The 19,234-nt window shown below is 41.3% G+C and overlaps 4 protein-coding genes and 1 non-coding gene across 8 annotated transcripts; 2 read left to right on the top strand and 3 right to left on the bottom strand.

Moving 5' to 3' along the window:
• The first annotated feature begins 255 nt into the window (after positions 1–255).
• trnay-gua (transfer RNA tyrosine (anticodon GUA)) lies at positions 256–341 on the top strand. The gene is given in 2 exon segments: positions 256–292; positions 306–341. It is a non-coding gene; the product is annotated as a tRNA-Tyr (tRNA).
• Positions 342–1,498: 1,157 nt separating this feature from the next.
• LOC139061886 (uncharacterized) lies at positions 1,499–3,247 on the bottom strand. Its single transcript, XM_070541811.1, has 5 exons — positions 3,178–3,247; positions 2,981–3,071; positions 2,234–2,377; positions 1,710–2,146; positions 1,499–1,628 (listed from the first exon to the last, which is right to left on the bottom strand). The coding sequence occupies exons 1-4, from the start codon at positions 3,245–3,247 to the stop codon at positions 1,786–1,788; spliced, it is 666 nt and encodes a 221-aa protein (XP_070397912.1). The 3' UTR covers positions 1,499–1,628; positions 1,710–1,785.
• On the bottom strand, positions 3,111–5,398 carry ccdc25 (coiled-coil domain containing 25). Its single transcript, XM_015947600.3, has 9 exons — positions 5,216–5,398; positions 5,038–5,085; positions 4,902–4,941; positions 4,475–4,526; positions 4,156–4,231; positions 3,955–4,058; positions 3,656–3,858; positions 3,523–3,568; positions 3,111–3,420 (listed from the first exon to the last, which is right to left on the bottom strand). Exons 1-9 carry the CDS (start codon positions 5,238–5,240, stop codon positions 3,391–3,393), a joined length of 624 nt encoding a protein of 207 aa, XP_015803086.3. The 5' UTR covers positions 5,241–5,398; the 3' UTR covers positions 3,111–3,390.
• A 796-nt stretch (positions 5,399–6,194) lies between these two features.
• Positions 6,195–14,173, top strand: esco2 (establishment of sister chromatid cohesion N-acetyltransferase 2). 3 transcript variants are annotated; one of them, XM_070548779.1, is made up of 15 exons: positions 6,195–6,319; positions 6,899–6,964; positions 7,473–7,588; positions 7,702–7,987; positions 8,073–8,349; positions 8,440–8,510; positions 8,625–8,718; positions 8,827–8,914; positions 9,033–9,075; positions 9,159–9,309; positions 9,412–9,543; positions 9,715–9,804; positions 10,484–10,627; positions 13,526–13,710; positions 13,875–14,173. In XM_070548779.1, the coding sequence occupies exons 2-15, from the start codon at positions 6,906–6,908 to the stop codon at positions 14,005–14,007; spliced, it is 1,869 nt and encodes a 622-aa protein (XP_070404880.1). In that variant the 5' UTR covers positions 6,195–6,319; positions 6,899–6,905; the 3' UTR covers positions 14,008–14,173. The 3 variants fall into 3 exon arrangements, with proteins under 3 accessions (XP_070404880.1, XP_015803082.3, XP_070404879.1); XM_015947596.3 differs by having other exon boundaries at positions 7,473–7,597; positions 8,443–8,510; XM_070548778.1 differs by having other exon boundaries at positions 7,473–7,597.
• A 324-nt stretch (positions 14,174–14,497) lies between these two features.
• On the bottom strand, positions 14,498–17,443 carry pbk (PDZ binding kinase). Of its 2 annotated transcripts, none has more exons than XM_015947599.3 (7): positions 17,315–17,443; positions 16,598–16,790; positions 16,299–16,438; positions 15,555–15,724; positions 15,331–15,460; positions 15,017–15,202; positions 14,498–14,892 (listed from the first exon to the last, which is right to left on the bottom strand). In XM_015947599.3, exons 1-7 carry the CDS (start codon positions 17,376–17,378, stop codon positions 14,660–14,662), a joined length of 1,116 nt encoding a protein of 371 aa, XP_015803085.3. In that variant the 5' UTR covers positions 17,379–17,443; the 3' UTR covers positions 14,498–14,659. The 2 variants fall into 2 exon arrangements, with proteins under 2 accessions (XP_015803085.3, XP_070404881.1); XM_070548780.1 differs by having other exon boundaries at positions 14,498–14,889.
• Positions 17,444–19,234: the final 1,791 nt, after the last annotated feature.

Raw genomic sequence — 19,234 nt, 5'->3', positions numbered from 1 at the left:
TGTAGGACATCTGTATCCTAGTAAACTAGACCAAATTCTTGCTTTGCAAAGAATGATACATTTATTTAGTCTGGCTTGCCAGGCTAGGACATCTGTACTTGTTAACCAAAATTATCATGTAGAATAATTACTCAGTTTCATTTTTATTGAATAAGGTCAGAAGTTACATTTCTATAAAACGAGGATAAATGACACGCATTTTTCCTCCACCATTTAAGAGAGCTGTGACTGATTATTTTCGCCGTGGTATTAACGCCTTCGATAGCTCAGTTGGTAGAGCGGAGGACTGTAGAGTTGACACCGAAATCCTTAGGTCGCTGGTTCGAATCCGGCTCGAAGGACGTGGTTTATTTTGTTTAGTTAAGTCAAATAAAAGCAGAACCTCGAGAATCGGTACCATAAAGCTTAGAACCGGCTTTTAAAACGTGATTTTACAGCAACAATGATTATTTTAGTAAATATATTCACTCTCAGACTGGAGATAACTCAAACTAAACCGTACTGGTTCACCGATCACAGACTAAACCAGTAGACTTTAAAATTGCAGTGAGGGTTTTAAACAGACAGACAACACTGTAGTGTAAAACTCTGATGCTATTAAAACAACAAGCTTTATAATCACGTATAAAAGATTCACCCACATCACGCCATCTTTTTCGCCCCCTAGTGGTGGGAGGGTTTGGCCGCCGGGTCTGCAACCATACTGTTGGTTTGATCTCAACTGCTTATGTAAATAATAATAAAAAACAAAGGAACTCTGGGCCCCAATAATTTTTCATTCTGCATTATTATCCTCATACTATTTAAAAGAGGATGTTATGAATGTTTATGCTCGATTATTCCTCTAAGTCACACCAAAATCAACTTTATTTGCTGATAAAACTGTAGAGATGGGCGTCTAATAGTGCTGTAGACAGGTTTCATTATTTTTTCATTTTCTTTAATGATGAGCTACTCAGTCCCAGGAGCACTGAGTGACACAGGAGCTGCCTTGCAGTACTCTGTGATAATTTGCATATACTATCTGTCATTTATTTATAATAGTGTGTTTTAACTTTATAATAGTTCTAACTATTGAATTAGGAGATCTTTGATGATGCACAGGCTGAGTCTTTGGTCTGACCAGACTTAATGAACCATCTGAATACAGGGTGAAAAATAAAAAAGAATTGAAATAAACATTTCAAGAATTCAAAAGAACCGGTATTTCAAATGCACACCCACGCATACAAGCAAACGTCAGGAAAACAGCATGCACAACATTTGCAAGCAGAACAAAACTTATTTAGCAGCTCTCAGTTCTGCCGCCACACCTACTATGGCCAAACTCTTTGGTGTGTGGCCGCCCACACTGGATGCAGGTATTGTAGGTGACCTGACTTACACATTTTCTCTTGTGGACACCTCTCTCCTCCTCAAGAGCCTGTCGGCGTCTGTTCCTCAGAGTGTATTGGTATACAGGAGCAGAGATTTGGAGGGAGGACAGATAGATTCATCAGAAGATGATGGAAGGGGCTCCAGTTTCACCTTTGGTGATGAAAACTTGCCAGGTACCTCTGGATCTGGGTTGGTTGGAGCCATTCCAAGAAGGGATGCTCCTCTCTTGAGTCTCCTGCCACCGCTGAAACCTGAGAAGATCATTTGTGTTTGATATGCATGTTTCAGGGAACTATTCAGTCAATTTGAGTTAAATAATGCATCAGACCTACCATTAAATGAGCGTCTGCTGATTTTGCTCAGAGAGTTGGATCGTTGTCTCCGCTGTGACCCTTGGACAGCTGAAGACTAAGTCCCGGATGTGATGGTAGTCCATAAGGATTTTAGACCACCTGTGGGTGGAAACTCCAGCCTTCTCGGAGGTCGTCTTGTGCAAAGCCTTACGCACAAGGCCTGAAACAAGCGACTGGAGCCGGGCCACTGAGCTGGCCCCCCAGGACGGTCACTCAAACTACGCTCGACACTCTCCACGTCTGGCGTCACTTCAGACTTAAAACTGTCAACCAGATCCTTGTCCTCTTCAGGGAGACCTTTGCACAGCTGGATGACCTCATTCACCTGGAGCTCGGTGAGGTGAGAAACCTCATGGAGATCTACCAGGTAAGCGGCAAGACCACCCAGCAGTCCCATCAGGTCCAACGTTAGCTCCCTAAAAGATGTAATAACTTGTAGGTATAATGTTTATGTGGGATAAAATGTGATCATGGTTTACCTGAACTTGCCATTAGTGTCTCACCTGAGCCTCATCACTCCCCAGGGCAGCTTGAGAGGCAGCAGGCAGCACTGAAGGGGCGGTGGCAGGATGCTGTACCGTGGACGGTCCCTAGTGGGGCATTGAACGGCCTGACTCTTAGGGGTCTGATGTTCGGAGGTTCTTCGTCTGTTTTATGGGTGGAGGACTTTAATGCGCATAGTGAGCTGGGGGGGGGGGGTCGTACTAGTGGGAATGGCAGGGTGTTGGAGGATATGTTGGACGGGTCTGGGTTGGTGGTACTGAATGATGGCAGTCATACTTGGTTTAGGGGGGATGGTCTCTGCTCGTCAGTGTTGGACTTGACGTTTGCTTCTGCAGACTTGGCTGCAGTGGCTGGTGGGTGGGAGGTGTCAAGCCAACTTGCTATGGAGAGTGATCATTGTCCTGTGCTGAGCAAAAATAAAAAAATAAAAATAAAAAACCCAAAAACTGTCAATTAACACACCGACTTGTGTTCAATAAAACCAGACATGGAAATTGTAAAAGGAAGAAAACTTTTGCAGCTTCAGCTGTTATTAGTTGTTGTTGTTAGCCTCAAGGGCAATAAGCCGATTATCACTTGTAAGTCGCTTTGGACAAAAGCATCTGCTAAATACATAAACATTATGCCTCCCCCTGCATCATGTGTTCATCTTGCAGCAAGAGCGCTAATCCACAATAGATTACAAGAGTTTGGCGCAAAATATGCAGTTTTAAAAGTTGGAGAATACGTTTAGCGAGCAGAGAAACATCCCAGTTTTCAGGTTGTGCTGCGCTTTCAGCAGTTCTGCAAAAGTCTCTATCCTAACTTGAAAGAGAAGAAAAGTAATCATGGATTTTGCTGACAGAGGCAATGGAATGATTCAAAACAGACACCCAATCTCATTACTGATGGTTTCAGATTTTTGTCACCCAAAATGACGTTTATTGAGCTGTGCTTTGTCTACAGTGTCCTCTCATGATGGAGAAATCACCCAGCTCATTTCCAAAGTAGTTCAGAACCACGAGATACTGCATCGTTGATCAGCGATTTGCTTTTTGCTCCCAGTGTCCAAAAGCAAAAGGAATCCATTTATTTGTTCAGTTCTTGATTTTAACGCCTGAGAAGATGCAGGCAAAAGCAGCAGTGGGCATCCTGGCTCCATGTCTACCTCTCCCTCTCACATGAAGTCGTCTGAATCGTAGCCATCCTGCAGGGACGTTACAAAAGTTCAACAAGTGCTTTTAGACTTTTTCTTACTCTCTGATCCTCTCCTTGATGTGAGTTAGAGCTTTTTTTGTTTTGTCATTACCTCGTTAGTTTTCATGTTTTCACCCTTCATCAGAGAGGAATAGCTCCTAGAGGAAACACAAACATGGAAAAAGTTAACTTTGATCATATTTTGTTGCAGCTAAGTTTGAGTCAAACTCCAATCTTTAGCTCACTTTAGCTCCTCCATCTCCTTTTTCTTCTTGTGCTCCTCTTTTTCTCTCCTGTTCTGCTCCTGGAGTTGAGCTTTCTTTTCATTCCTTTCCTCCTGGTCCCTCTCTTCCTTTTCTGCTGCCAGGTCTGGGAAGCGCTCCTCTTTTGTTTTCTCCAGGCGGTTAACGATCTCATTGACCTTCTTCTCCACTGCAACAACCTTCACCTGCAAGAGACACCAACTAGGTCGTGACGAAGAAAGCTGGTGGGTGGTTTGGATCTACAACCGTGCAGAAGAAAGGTACGCCGTTTAGCCGCTGACCTCTTTCTGTCGATAGAAGCCGATCTGTCCCACATCCATGTCTCCTGTTTTCTTTAAATTGGACCACGGTGTGTAAACCACGTTGATGTTGTTCATCTTACACCCTGATGTAAACAACACAATGAAGCTTTGCGTGAAAACACACAACACTAACAGAAAAAGTGGGAAAAGTATCAGAATGAACAGGTTATCCTCAATTACCCTGGATGCTGTTGTTTTTCACCAGCTGTGCACAGTCTATCAGCACCTCTGGAGGAATATCATCAATGGTTTTACCCTAAAATGAACCAAAAAGAATAAAACACCTGCTAATGTGGCTGTCAAACTCACTTTTACCCTGCAATGTCCTGACTGCATTTATAAGTGATTATTCAGCATCTTGTTTTCAGTATGAACAGCTAAACATCATGTTTGATCAGTTCAATATAATCACAATTGCAAGCTACAAAGAGTTGCAGCTAAAATCAAAGAATATGAAGACAAATTGTGTGAATCTGTATTTTATTTTATTTTTTTTTACCTTGGGCATTCTTAAATAAACATGAGCTGAGGAGAGTTTGTCCACATGAAACCTAAACAGAGGGGGATAAGTATAGTAAAACGTAATCAGCTAAAATACATCATAATAAAATAATTACAAAATAAATCTAATTTTAACTGAGAGACAGAAACTTTCATAAGAAGAGTGAGACAGATGTAAACATGTGGGAAAATAAGTTAATTAGAGATTTCTTAAATATATACAAATGTACTTATTGAAAGTTTTACTTGTGCATTTTATTATATTGTAGTATTCTAGAGATGTGGATGTGCACTATAGTAAAATAAGTGAAATATGTTTCTAGTGAGAAAAGGCATATGCAAACAATTTAGCTTAAAATAATAAATGACTTTGTTACCACCAGTTAAATATGAGTTTACAATAGAAAACACAATAGAACGCGTACCAGATGTCTTCAGGCCAGCCATATTTAATAAGACCTTCATCTGTAGACAGAAACAATCTCGTGTCAGACTGATCTGGCATCATTTATAGTTCTTATGACAGTTTGAGGTGTGAGATCAAAAGGTTTGCCACCTTACTTTCATATTTGTCTTTGCCCATATAGATCGTGAATGGAGGGTTCACCACTGAAGAGAAACCAAATTCTGACAGTTACTTGTATGACACCCTAACGCCATCTGGTAAATAAACACTTTACAGCTTTATGGAGGCTGAAGCTAACAGGCTACAAGCTAAACCCGCAGCTGCTGAACTCACCGGCACTTGTGAAGTAAAACACCATGTTACAGAATATAAAATACGCACAAAAATGAACTGAAAGAAACCGGTTGTTTGATTAATTATGAGGGAAACGCGTAAAAATATCTACTGGTTTTAAACTAATGGTTGCTGCTGATGTCTGTGGCATGTACGAAGTGACCCCGGAAGTTTTTAGCTAGCTACATGGAGTCGAGCTGCAGAAAGAGGAAGTAGCTATTTTGCCTACAAAATAAAAGCAACGTTGGTTAATTTCATTGTCAGCCAACCTATGCTTGAATAGTTTTTTTAAACAACGTTTCAACACTCATGCTTATTAGGTTTTCTTTTTCTTCGTTTTGATTTCATGTGGATTTTCTCAACAAAAAATAAAAAAAAATCCTTGAAAAGACGAAAGAAATGTACTATCCGTGATTTTTTAGCATTTGTTTTCATTCCATTATTTCATTATATTGGTCTAAATGTTTTATTTTTATGCCTTAGCTTTATTTTCTATATTATTATTATTATTATTATTATTATTATTATTATTATTATTATTATTATATATTTCTTTGTATTTTATTGTATTTTTTTATCCTACATAATTGTTTCTATGTAGCACGAGGATACTTGGGATGGACAAGCATCAGCTTCAATCCATTCCTATTTCGATTGTTCCATTTCATAACCTGTATTTGTATAATGATACTACTGTTATAATGAAAATTGAAATAAATTAATTCATTAAATTAAATATTTTAGAAACAAAAAAGCAAGTATAATTGCCCTTATTTAATAAATGTGTGGCTATATTTATAACATGATTCGCTGTGAATAAGGGAGATCAAATAAATAAATAATATTTCGAACACACGTTTTGGTTTTCACACAAGATATCAACGTGGAGTAAATAACATAATAATCTCAGTTTATTCATGCTTTTACTGTGTCAGCTAAATTTGTTAACGTCAACTTCTGTTTCCGGTTGCGCATCTTTTTTTTTGTGTGGCGCACTCTTCAAAAACACAGAAAAGAAACGCGCGACGAACACGAAGCAGTGTTTGTTACCTAAGCTTTACACCGACATTCATCGATTTGTGAAGCTCAAAGGAAACTTTTTCGGTAAGTCGAGTGAAAGTTATCTTATGTCGGCACTTTTCATGTTTACTTGTTTACTCGTGTTGTTTTGGAACGGGAACTCAGGGTGCTCCACTATTTAAGTTGCCCGCTTTCTGCATTTTTTGGAAACACGCTGACAGATCCTACATTTAAAAAATTGGATAAATACTTAAATATAGCGACATGTTGCTGGTTTGTAATGGACATCTGAGACATATTCGCATTTGGTTAATCATCCCGCCAATTATGCATTTGCTCAAAGTCGTCGCTCACCATTAAGCTAGCGACTAGCAAGACAACTAACGTTTAAGGCATTAGCTACATCCTTATCGACCACAAAGGTTAAGTTTGTATGGGTATGTTTACATTAATGTTCTGCTATGGCCTTAGTCAGCCACACCAGGCTCCAGTATGTTAATACCTTATTTAGTAAAACTGACTAATTGGATTTCATTCGTTATTTGCTCACGTACTTAAAATTAATGCTTATATCACCGCATTCGGCTATTTACTGGGTGTTTGCTGTTTTTTCTTCTTCCTATGCATCTAATATATGATGGGTTTGTTTGTCTCATTGTGCAGGTGAAGTATGAAGATGATTATCTCCACTACCAGGAAGCGAAAACCATCTTCTCTAGACCCTGACAGGTAAAACTATCATCATAAATCAGCACTAAAGTGTTGAATTCTTGCTCCTGTTCTCTAAAAATGTTTCTGTATATTTGTGCTTTTGGACTCCAGGATCACCAGACAGTCAGTCTTACATTTACACAATATCTAATGACTGCCATTATATATAATATGAGTACATCGTAGGGACAGTACATGAAGATGAGATCAGTGGGGAGGCCAGGCTAAGTTTGGACTTGTACAGAGGAATTGTTACAGGAAATCTACGAGACGTTCAAAGACATTTCTGGATGTAGTGAAGCTAACTGGTAGAGCAGAGGACCGAGTTAGATGGAGCCAAATTATTTCTTGTGGTGACCCCTGAAAGGACATATTTAAAGGATAAGAAGAATATTTTCTTCTAACCATCTCTAGATAATAAATTCTGCCTTCAAGTTATATGTCTGCTTTGATATGATTTACTCTAACATCAGTTTTCAGTTTAGTAAAAGCTGTTGAATTGTTTTAATCTTAAATGTGCAAGCAGCGGTCCCCCGGCTAAGAAGGGTGTGAGGGAACCGGCATCACCATGTAGGAGATCTCCAAGAAAGCTGTGGTCTCCAGCTAAGAAGTCCCCACAGGCGTCTCCTTCCAAACCAGCTGGTAGGTCAGGTCAGCAAAGTGTCTTAAAGAAACTTTTGGTCACTTGCATTCTGATGTGATGTACACATTTTACTCCCTTGCTTAATTAATTTACTTCTGTTTTGATTCATCAGCCAGATCACCTCAGAAACCTCCCTCTGTGGTTCCGAGCTCCTTCTATGGAAAACAGAAGACCGTCTATCTCACCCCGCTGGAAAGAAAAGCGGTGAAGGAATGTCTGCCTGCTCTCCCCTCCCCTCCTCCTGTGGCCAAAAAGCCCCAAACTAAAATAAAGGAAAATGTTAATGGAGGCAACAAATCCCAAAGATCAACAGTGAGATCTGCTAAAGGGGGGAAGAGAGGAACCAGAATCCCCTTAGCAACTACAAAGTTGATCAGGCAACCTAAAATCAACAGCAGGTTTGGTTTTATTTGTATTTTCCATGTGTTTGTGTCGGTATTTCCACAGCACAACTTTTTATATTGGCTTTTACATTTGATGTAGCAAAGTTGCTGCTAAACCAGAGCAGAACAGCAGCAACGTGTCAGCCAGCAACAAACCAGAAGAGGCTAAGGGAGCTTTCACCATCACGTTCAGCTGCCTGAAGCCCAAACCAAAGCTCTTCGTTGGAGCTGCTTTCTTTGGTACAGGAAAGAAACCCACATCGGTGTACAAGACATCTGCTCCAAAGTCTTCAGCCAGACCAGCTGCTCCACCACAGAAGAAGAACAAGAGACCCAAATGGCAGCAGGAGGCTCAAGAGACAGACAAACCTGAACAGGTGTGTGAGAGGGTCACACTGGTGATGAAATGTTAGAATGATGGATATAGATATAGATAACTGATGTTCTAATACATTTTTTCTGCTTAGCAGAAACTGAAGCAGAGGTCAGAGGTCGTTCCCTCTGTTGATGAAGAACCTGACACTAGCCAACCATCAAGGTGCTTTTAACGAAGGAAAATCTGGTTTTGTTTAGAGTTTTCAAACGTATTTATTTTTAACCTTTTGATTTTAAGCTTAATAATATAATGACAAATTTTCCTCCTCATCGTCAGCGCTCTTAAAATCTCAGGAGTGGATGAAACGACCCAGAACCTGAAGATTGTGCTGTCCAGGATCCCAGAGTCTGTCATCTCTTTCAACAGTCAGGTGGATAAAAACAAATTCACTGAATTCTTACAAAAAAGATTTACTTGAATTTTTGTGGTTGAAGATCAATCTAAACGTCTTATTTTTCACTTCCACTATTTTTGTCAGGATGACTCCGTGGCTGAATGTGGTTCTGGTCTCACCTTTGACCTCAGTGAAGCAAACCCCACCTGTGCTGTCAGCCATTATCCTGATGGTGTGTATTTAAACTCACACACGGCTGATCTCACAACGAGTCATACAGAAAGACACAAATTCTGTCTTTATTTTCTCTTTATTTAATTTCATGTTTTTAATATTTTTCATCCCTTCAGCCTCTGAAGCTGTGTATCCCATATTTGCTTCTGCCTCTAAAAGGTATTTAAAAAAAAAGTAGACTCTGTAATTTTGCATTTTTTAAGTAAAATTGAAATAACCCTAGAAACCTTTTATTGTTGTAGGTCAAAGAAGAAAGCTCGGCGAGCTCCACTTTCCTGCATCACCTCCTCTGACTCCTCAGGAGAATCGCTGCAGAAGATTTCTGCAGCGGCAGCAAAGGAGGGAAGCGTTCGCAGGAGGAAAGAGAAGCAGGACAGCGACCAGCTCATCATCGTTAGTTTGTTTCTTCTCTGTGTTTTGTATTTGGATCATAATGTATGAAAAGCAAGCGTGAAACTAAATCAGGTCCCCTTTTTCTGATTTTGTATTATTTAGGATGCTGGCCAGAAACAGTTTGGAGCAACAACCTGCAGCTCTTGTGGGATGATTTACAGCGCAGACAACCCAGACGATCATTTCCAGCACACCCAGTTCCACCAGAGATTCCTCGATTCAATCAAATATGTGGTGAGCTTCTAGAAATGTACAAACGTTGGTTTTTAGCTGGAGTGTGTGCAGTGTTTGACACAGAAAATATTAAATCACTTACACTTTGGTAAACAATTACCTCAAGTTTAGATGGATTTCTGATCATCTGCTGTTGTAATCCTGGTTGTTTTTCCCCCTGCTGTGCATCAGGGGTGGAAGAAGGAGCGGGTGGTGGACGAGTTTTGGGATGGAAAAATTCTCCTGGTCTTACCTGATGATCCAAAATATGCTGTCAGAAAGGTACGCACACAAATGAGATCTGATTACTTTGCCAATATATTGCATTGACGATAAGAAAAAGGACTTGGTTGTCAAGGGGGGAGGGGGCAGAGCAGGCTCACCTATTTCTGCACCACACCTGTAACTCTTAACTCGGCTCACAACGTGACTGCAAAGCGCGACATTTTGCTTTCAGTCAGCAGTTTCTTTGTTTATCAACGTGCCTTTCTGTGTCGACTGGCTCCGTGTTTTGAGTTGCTGAAGGGAAGTGGGACTGGTGATTCGCTGTGGTGATCCCTAAAACCCACAGAAGTAAATTTTTAAGGTGTGGATCATGCAGCTCTGTCTTTTTCACCACTTTAAATGCCCAGTATGCACACAAGTGTGTTGCTCTTCCTTTGCTGTCTGGTTTAAAATGCGTCCAAACTGAAGATTTTTATCACTCCTGAGGATGCACGTTAGCCTGCTAGCTAACAGCTGCACATTATGGTGTCTGAGTGCAACACTGGTTTCTGTTTTTTAAGAAAGAAATAACTTTCATGTAGCAGAACTTGTTAAAATTAAAACAAAGCCATTGTTGCTAAATATACGGTTAAATCATGTTTTCCACCCGATTCCGATCATTTAAAAGTCACATGATCAGGCTCAATTTCTGATCATGTGATTTTTAAAGGCAAATTCTCTGTTTTTCCTGTTGCAGGCTGAAGATGTGCGACGCGTGGCAGACAGTGAGTTGGGATTCCAGCAGGTGACCCTTAGCAGACCAATGCAGGCTAAAACCTACATGTTCATCAACACGCAGCGGCTGGTGGTGGGATGTCTTGTTGCCGAACCCATACGACAGGTAGGAGTGTGTGTCTGTGAGACAGTTGACTTCCTCAGCTAAACCCCATCAACACTAGAGCTGCAGCGAAGCCTCGACGAAGTCGACGGCTCGATTCTAAAAATTCGTCGACGTCAGATCCGGTAGTCGACGCACCGCGCCCGCTTGTTGCATCACCAGGAGTTTGTAAATAGAGGAGGAATCTGCCTGTTTTTCCTCTAGTTCGCCCTCTTCTCTGCCTTCACTAATGGGTCATTCCCAGCTGTACTGGGTCGGCCCAGGCCGGGTAGCCCCAGTCGGCCCCAGCCTGGCCCGGTTGTTTCCACACATCCTTGCTTAGGTATGCAAGGAATGCAGTCAGAGACACTTTCAGCTTCTGGGTAATCGGCATGATAATGAATTGAGCATGCCTTAAGCCACATATGTCAGACTCAAGGCCCGCGGGCCAGATGCGGCCCGCGGAGCATTTTTATGTGGCCCGCGAGATAAATATCAAAAATATATTAAAACTGGCCCGCTGGCCGATTTTACCGCAAAGACTTCAACTCCCATGATGCTTTGCTGCGTCAGCGCGGAGCCGAAGCGCCCCCTCCTTTGTGTTTTTTCTAGCGTCTTCTGCCGGGTGTCTGCAGCTCCGCTGTCTCGGACAATTTACACTCCTCTCACTCAGCGCCGAGTTCACTCAGCTATTTTCTGACGTTGAAGCCCAGAAACGGAGATTTTAACTGCTCAGTAATGTGTTCACGACTGAAAGAGAAATTTTTCCAACTAACACCCAGACAGAGCTGATATAACTCCAGCGAACAGCGACACGCTCAAACCAGCTGCTGTAGTTGTGTTTCCTCCCCGACACACAACAACGTGGTCAAGCTGCTCAGACATGTTAATCCTCACAAACCTATGTGAGCTCCTGTTGTCATCTAATGTTGTCATTATTATGATGAAGATGAACAAAACAACAGGAGTCTCCTCCTCAGCTCAGGTCAATCCCATGATGCAGGTATCTGGCTGGAACAGGTGAGCATCACAGTAAACCAGTGGTGCAAACTGAGCTTTAAATATGTTGGTTTTATGCTCTTTTTCTGCTCCAAAACATGAAAGTTAACAGGTGAGATGTTGCATTTTCATTTAAGATAAATAATACTTTTATTTTGTTGTTGGCACGTGAGCAAAGATTTAACCTACAGTAAACAGGAAGTGGAAAGGCTGCAGATAGATGAATAGAATATAAAATCCCTTTATTGTTCCTCAGTGGGGAAAGCTGTCACAGCAGCGATGACACGTATTACAGGAGAAAAAAAGGAGAATAAAAAATAAGAAAAATGAATAAACAAGAAAACATAAATCCTGAATAGATTTTAAAAATACTGAATACACCACAAGTAATGAATACCACTGATGCCTTTTATTTAAAACTGACTTGCTCGTGTGTAATTTGGTTATTCCACATTCATTGTTAATGCAGAAATATGTTTGTTTCCAAATTTAAAGGTTCAAAATTGCATATATGTTGATAAAGAAAATGTGCAAATTTGCCGTCACTTTTTCAAAAAATATTAAGTTTGGCCCGCGACTCCATCCCAGAGTTTCATTTCGGCCCCTTGTGAGTTTGAGTTTGACACCCCTGCCTTAAGCCCATGTGGGCTGATTCTACCCACCAATCAGAGGCTTGCTCTAATGGAAGGTGTGAATTTGCTGTCAGCAGTGGGTGTGTTGGCCCTGGTCGGCCTGAAGCAGACCCCCTCGAGAAGAGGGCTGAGAATGAGCCTTGGTTGGCCCGGAAAAATACTAGGCCACCCAGATATGTAAACAACCTACGCTACCCGGCCCGGTACAGATGGGAATGGGGCTTAACATCTCCGCCAAATACCGAAGACCCGGAACAAAGTCCGTCCGCTTCTAGATTCCTTTCCTGTTTCGCCCGCCTTCGTCTCCCGGAAACGGACAACAACTTGCGGGGTCAGATGCGCTTCTTCGTCTCTATCGCAGATGCAGAAAATCACCGGGAGTGTTTCTCCCTTCATAAAGGAGCTTCTTTCAGACATTAGGAGAGCTGTTTTGGTGCTAGCAGTCTCTCCTCCGTGCTGGTCTGTTTGCTGCTGAGTGTTTTTGGTTTATTTAAACTTGGTAACTTGAACTTAACGTTGGTAAAGCTACTGTTAGCATTTTCGCTAACAGCTTCTTGCGTTTGGATAAGCTGTTGCATTCTGGTTTACAGTTCATCTATTTTGTGGTGTAGATCTCCCTTTTATTACATTTAGAGTGTTGTGGGTTTTCGGTTTAGTTTAAAATATCACCTTGAGTTTGGTGTAACCACCCAGTTTAGAGTTTGGACCTTTGGAGATCCTTATTTTGGTCCAGAACCCTGTAATCTTTGCCCAGCGGGACATCCCTAGTTATTTGTACTTTTGTTTTAATTCCCCACAGGCAGAATTAGTTTTATTATTCCCAACCTGTGGATGGAAAGATTTGTTTTTTTGTTGTTGTAAATAAACCTGATCATCATTTTAACTTTTAAATCCCACGTTATTGTCCCTTCCTTTTTGCACACGAGCCAAACTCCCGCCTCACGCACATAAGCAACCAAAACAAAGCAGCATGGAGACACGTCTCCAACCACCTCTCAGGCAGCAGCCTGCTCTCCCCAAGTTCTACACGTCACCAGAACATAACCGACTGCAACACAATAAAAGCAGTGTTATACAAATGTCATTAGAATAGTCGACTATTCGATAAAATAATCGGCAGTATAATCGTTATAAAACTAATCGTTTACTTCCAGCCCTAATCGACGCGTTTCAAGCTAACTATAAACTGTGCCACACCTTTTACTCATAACTCGTGTTTTGATGTTTAACTCCTAAATCTCCATCATGAAGAGTCGTGCCTGCAGGTCAACATCTCCTGTTTCCCCTTCAGGCTTACAGAGTCCTCGAGCAGCCGGCTCCGAACAAAGATATGACAAAGGATGACTTCATGGAGCGACACAGAGCCTGGTGCTGTTCCACCGTCCCAGAACCAGCTGTGTGTGGGATCAGTCGGGTCTGGGTCTTCAGTCAATCCCGACGGCAGAGCATCGCGACCCGCATGCTGGACACCGCCAGGTAAGGTCGACTTCAGCCTGGTTTAGAAATACGGTCACTTGGATAAAATGATTTAATTAGTAGTTCTGGAGCTAAAGTTTCATTGACGATACATTTTTCCTGACTCCTGCAACAGGATGAGTCCAAAATGACTCCAAGTATTAAATCTTTTTAATTCTGTCTAGGAGAACGTTCATATATGGAAGTTACCTGACCAAGGAGGAAATCGCCTTCTCTGATCCGACTCCGGATGGGAAGCTGTTTGCAACCAAGTATTGCAACACGCCGACCTTCCTGGTGTACAACTTTGTCTCCTAAAGTTTGGAAACGAGCCAAACGACTCGGAATGTTCTGTTATGAAGCTGTTCAGTTTTCTGCATCACATCAAGACTGTCAAGAGTTTTTAAAGCAAAGTTGTGAGATTAGGCTGAGCTTGAGTTCTGTGTGTAAATGAAACTTATGTAATTAAAGTCTGTTAAATAGCTCGAGTTTTTGAGACTGAGATTCAGTGTTATTGTTCAGTGCTGCCAGTTCCACTGTGTGGGTTAGTAGAATGTTTCTCCTACATGAAGAGGTTCAACCTACAGTCACTGGAAACTTCTCATGTTAAAGCAAAACTTCAGTTAGAAAAACACCAATCTTAGCCGGATCTTGTCGAAACCGGTAAGCACAAACCTGTTGATGCATGGATGCCATCTTTGTTGTTGGGCATTTGTGCTTTGTACATTTTAATAAACCAGTTGGTTTTGACTCATTACTGCAGATTGTCTCCTGATTCATTGGAAATGTTGGAAAAATTGGGACGAACTTGTTAGAATTGTAACATTTACTGTTTGACAGAAACACAAACGAATACAAATACAGGAAAAGCTGACAGACAAAAACAATCTACAGAACAAACAAATGTGGGGAATATGAACTGAGAACTTCTGATTTAGACTGAAATGTAAACATGTGCTTGTTGAGTGAATCAGTCGATAACGATCGCCGCCTCCGCAGCCGTGCCCAGAGGAGCGTTGTCCTCTAGAGCCTGGACGATCTGAGCTGCCGATGGTCTCATCTTAGGACATTCTGATGTGCAGACGCAGAAGAGCTCCACCACCCTGCGGTACGGGCTGCCCAGAACCTCCGTGTCCAGAGGCGGTCGTGTTCCTAAACGCTCATAGTAGGCTTCATCATCAAATGTCTCCTCCATTGAGTCTTCTGAAATAAACCCAATGGTTAAACTTGTTAGCTTTCACCACACAACACTTTTCTTCTGTAATGTTCCAGTCAAAGGAAGCAGCTACTAAATTCTACCTTGAAATGTTCCTACAGAACTTCTCACCTTCATATTCTTCCTCCTCTTCATCATTCTCCAGCAAATCCACATGAGGCATCGCCAGAGTCATCATCTCCCACAGAGTCAGACCGAAAGCAAAGATGTCCGCCTTATCGGTGATCTCTCCTCCTAATATTGCTTCTCTGGGATTCCATGGCTCTGTGCCGATGTACTCTGCTTCTGGGTCAGCCACTGAAGAGAGAGAGAGCACTCTATTTACTGCGATGGAGCCATACTGTAATTCAATTCATAACATAGCAGAAACATGTAGAAATAATACATATTGTGTTGCCAGTAAAGAGCTGAATGTGAACGTTTACCTATCATGTTCTCATCTAACTTCAGAGAAACGCCAACATCACAGATCTTCACCGTCTCAAAGTCTCCTCTGATGACCACATTGCACGACTTCATGTCGCCATGCAGCAGCTTCTTCTCATTGTGGAGATACTGCAAAGCAAATATGTTTAAAGTTTTGTTTTAAAACAGGAAAGATAATGAATAATGTTTCATTCCACCAAGCTTTGACAATAAAGTTAATTACCATCAGGCCACGAGCCACATGCAGAGCCACCTTCTCTATAACAGCGGCAGGGAAAGCGGTCAGACCTTCCTCCTTCCTCTTCTCGATCAGGTCATTGAGGGACTGCTCTCCTCCGTACTCCATCGCCAGGCATTTGGAGCCGTCTTTGGCTGTAGTGAAGGCACGAAAACCTCAAAAAGACAGAATTAACAATGCGAGTGAAACAGAGTTGTGAAAACGGTCAATCTCATACAGCCTCCAGACTTCAACGGTATGTTTAAAGAGCAAGTCACCCCCAAATCAACTTTTCCCCCCTGATAAACTATATAAATGTGTGTCTAATAGTGCTGCAGACACGTGTAGTCAGTTTTCTGCCTAAAACTGTCAGTGTTGTGCCGTAGTCAGGTAAAAACTCTGCACTACTTTTGAATTTAAATCCGCCATCACTATTGGCTAAGAGGTACCCTAGAACGTTAGCTGGTACCATATGATGTCACAATATCATTGTGAGCCTGTGTGTGTATTTGATAGCGGCTCCGCCCTCTCGGTCTGCTAGGCAACAGCATTTGTTGCATTTGTCAAACAGGAAGTGGGAGTTGAGTAAGAATCTGGTAGGGGGTGACTTGCTCTTTAAATGAGCTAAATCTGCACAGTGGTTGTTTATTGTTGAGAAAATTCAATGATGACACATCTTTGGTGTCCAGGATGATGTGAGCATCTTGTGGGAATTAGAAAAACCACTCATGCATGTTAAGGCTGGCTTACCAACAATGTTTGGGTGATCGATTCCCTTTAGGACCTCCGCCTCCTCATTGAGACGTTTCTGATAAACGTCCGCCTGTTTGGATGCACATCTACTGTTGATCTTCTTCACAGCCCAAGGCGATGCATTCAGCTTTCCCACTCTAGAGATAAAAACATACATTTGTTACTGGAGCTGAAATGATTCACTTTCAGATATAATAATCACTTAATCATCCATCTGAATGGAGAAACAGTGGTTTGAAGTTTAGAAGAGACCCTGATGTCAGGAAGAGGTGCTGTGTGAGCCCCTGACATCAAACCTGTTCATGAGGTAAACGTCGACTCCAGTCCCGCAGCCCAGCTTCTTCATGAAAGGTGATGCGGGGATGGTGACAGGGGTGCTGTCACCACAGCTGCTGCTGTTGGAGCCCTTTGACCCGACCCTTTTAGGGGTTTTATACGCGCCCTCGTTGACTGGATGGGAGGCCATTCCGTTCAAGAACAATATTGGACCTTACGGAAAAAATAACAGTTAGCAAATACGTTATTTTGATCAGATGTTAAACTGTACAATAATAGCAAAACGAGTTTGAGGGCTTTTAAATAGCGCCGATTGAAAGTTTAATATATTTGATAGAACAATGCCGATCTATAATGTCTAATTGCCCGTTTACCATTAAGAACGGAAATAAAATGACAACTTTTGAGTGGAGGCTGGCACAAGGCCCGTTAGCAAAGGTGTTATTGAGGAAATGTTTCTGTTTTGTAATGTAGCAGGATTTGGACCATTTTAAATCAAGGTAAATGAAAAGTACAAGCATGTTTAACAACGGGAAATACGCTTTATACTCAGTCTTATGTAATATTGTTGAACAGAAACCACCCAGGCAAACGACAGAGGGGAAGCCAAACCTAACGTTAAAAAAGGCTAAAACCAACTGTAAACGCTGTTAATACCGCGTTAATCTTTTAGCACCTTACAGGATTTCATGTCAGTCCAATGAGAATCAACTTTAATTTGATAAACGTAACCTTACCCGAGTTTTTGTTGCTGTCTGATCTAAAAATAATCTCCTTCAACAAAGAAACCGCGCTGAACATTCAAACTAGTACTAAGGCAGACACGGAAGCTGAAGAGGGACAAACTGCTGCTCTCTAAAAAGTGCGCTTTTAAAATGACAAAACCACTCTCTAATGCAGTTATTGTAATGCCGCTGTGCACCGCTAGAGGGTGCTCATGTCAATGAAATAGGGTTCTGAACAAGTGTACCTTCTCAAAGTTTGTTTACAACATGCATTTTTATCACTACATAATTATTTATCTACCGATTTGTCTCAGATATATGAGCTAAGTTCTTCATCTGAAATCAGACGTGTTTTTTACTTTTTTTTATGTTAAATCTATAAACACCTCTAGGTTTTTTCAATCTTTTTGTGGCGGTTTCTACGATTCAGTTTAGTTGTTTTCTATGGTGCATTGTTTCACGATATATACATTAATTTATGTATTAAAAACTATTTATGCAGCTTTTACCTTCAAACAAATAATGATTTAAAGCTCACTTTTACTAAGACTTGAGAAACGTGAGTGGAACATGAAGCATGTTAAAATTTGTTTCACCAACTTCAAGCTTTTGTCGAAAGAAGAAAAGTCGAGACCTCGACCTTGACTCTCATGATCCCAAACTTAATTCCTATTTTTCCCACATCGCACAGAGCTGTGCAGCTCAATCTCCTCGCTAGAAGAGAAACAGGAATGTGGTCTGATGACAAATGGACATGGAAGGGAAGAGTGGGACATTCTATTATTCTCCCAGTTCCTGTTTCACCTAGAAGTTAAATCAGATCATGCTGGTGAGCACCACTGCCACATGTTTTGGAGCACTTTATAAAATAGAGTGGGTCCGTTACTGATTAGAAAACAGAGAATTTGCTGTGGGACAACCGATTTCTACGGCTGTGCCAACATCTACTGTTGGTAAAACACAGATTATTGGTTAAAAACATAAACTCTCCTTTTATGGTCATAAAATGTGAACACTTAAAGTTCAGGATCATCCAGGATTTATGTGCCATAAATCTACTTCTGATTGTGGTTTTCACATGTGGACTGCAGCACACGACGGACGTATTGCTGAGCAGTGCAAACGTGAAGCATCTGCTCTCCAGTTAAAGGTATCAACAAAATACTTTTGACATTATCTTTCACGTTTAAGCTCTTGGAACTAAAAATCAAAGCATGACCAGTGATCATGCAGGAAATGAAATAAATGCTGACTTTGTTCCTCTGCTGTGTTGGCCTAGAAAAAAAAAATCACACTCACCTGTAGTTCAAGACAAAAGCAGTTCCAAACTGAGTTCCTCCATCGAGTCTGGAGGAAAACACATTTGCCTCTCGGGATTTCAGAAATTAATCACGTTTGCGTTTGGCTGTGCTCATGCAAATCTGTCCAAAACCTTTAGAAAACACTTGATGACTCATAAATTTTGCACATCGCTGCAATTAATTTAAGCCTGTCTCTATCTCACTAGTGAAATATGCTCACTATTTCCTCTTTTGATCCAGAGGTATCTAGATTAATGTTTTCCATATAAGTGGGTTTTCACAGCTCTTAAATTTCCCCTTGAATCTGACTTTTAATCATCTTTATTTAACATATTATAAACATTTCTGTGAAAACCTGTCGCAATTATGGCACAAGTTCCCTAGTTTGAGTCAAACCATCTCTGAGTCTGTCAAGTACTTTTTGAATAATTTCAAGATTGCCAAAATATGACACGTAAAAACATTTTTTTTGGCATGTCTGTCTCCAGCAAAACATTAATAATGTTCTTGCTTGATTTTTCCTCAGCATTTGATACTGTTGATCACCACATTCTATGAGACACAGGTGCTACGTGGAAGTGTCAGGAACCGCACTACAGTAGTGTTCTTCATACCTCTGCTTGGTTAATGC

Source organism: Nothobranchius furzeri, chromosome 2, assembly GCF_043380555.1.
Source record: "Nothobranchius furzeri strain GRZ-AD chromosome 2, NfurGRZ-RIMD1, whole genome shotgun sequence".
Taxonomy (NCBI): Eukaryota; Metazoa; Chordata; class Actinopteri; order Cyprinodontiformes; family Nothobranchiidae; genus Nothobranchius; species Nothobranchius furzeri.
Note: the sequence above shows the minus strand (reverse complement) of the source record. Positions and strands in the feature narration are given on the sequence as shown.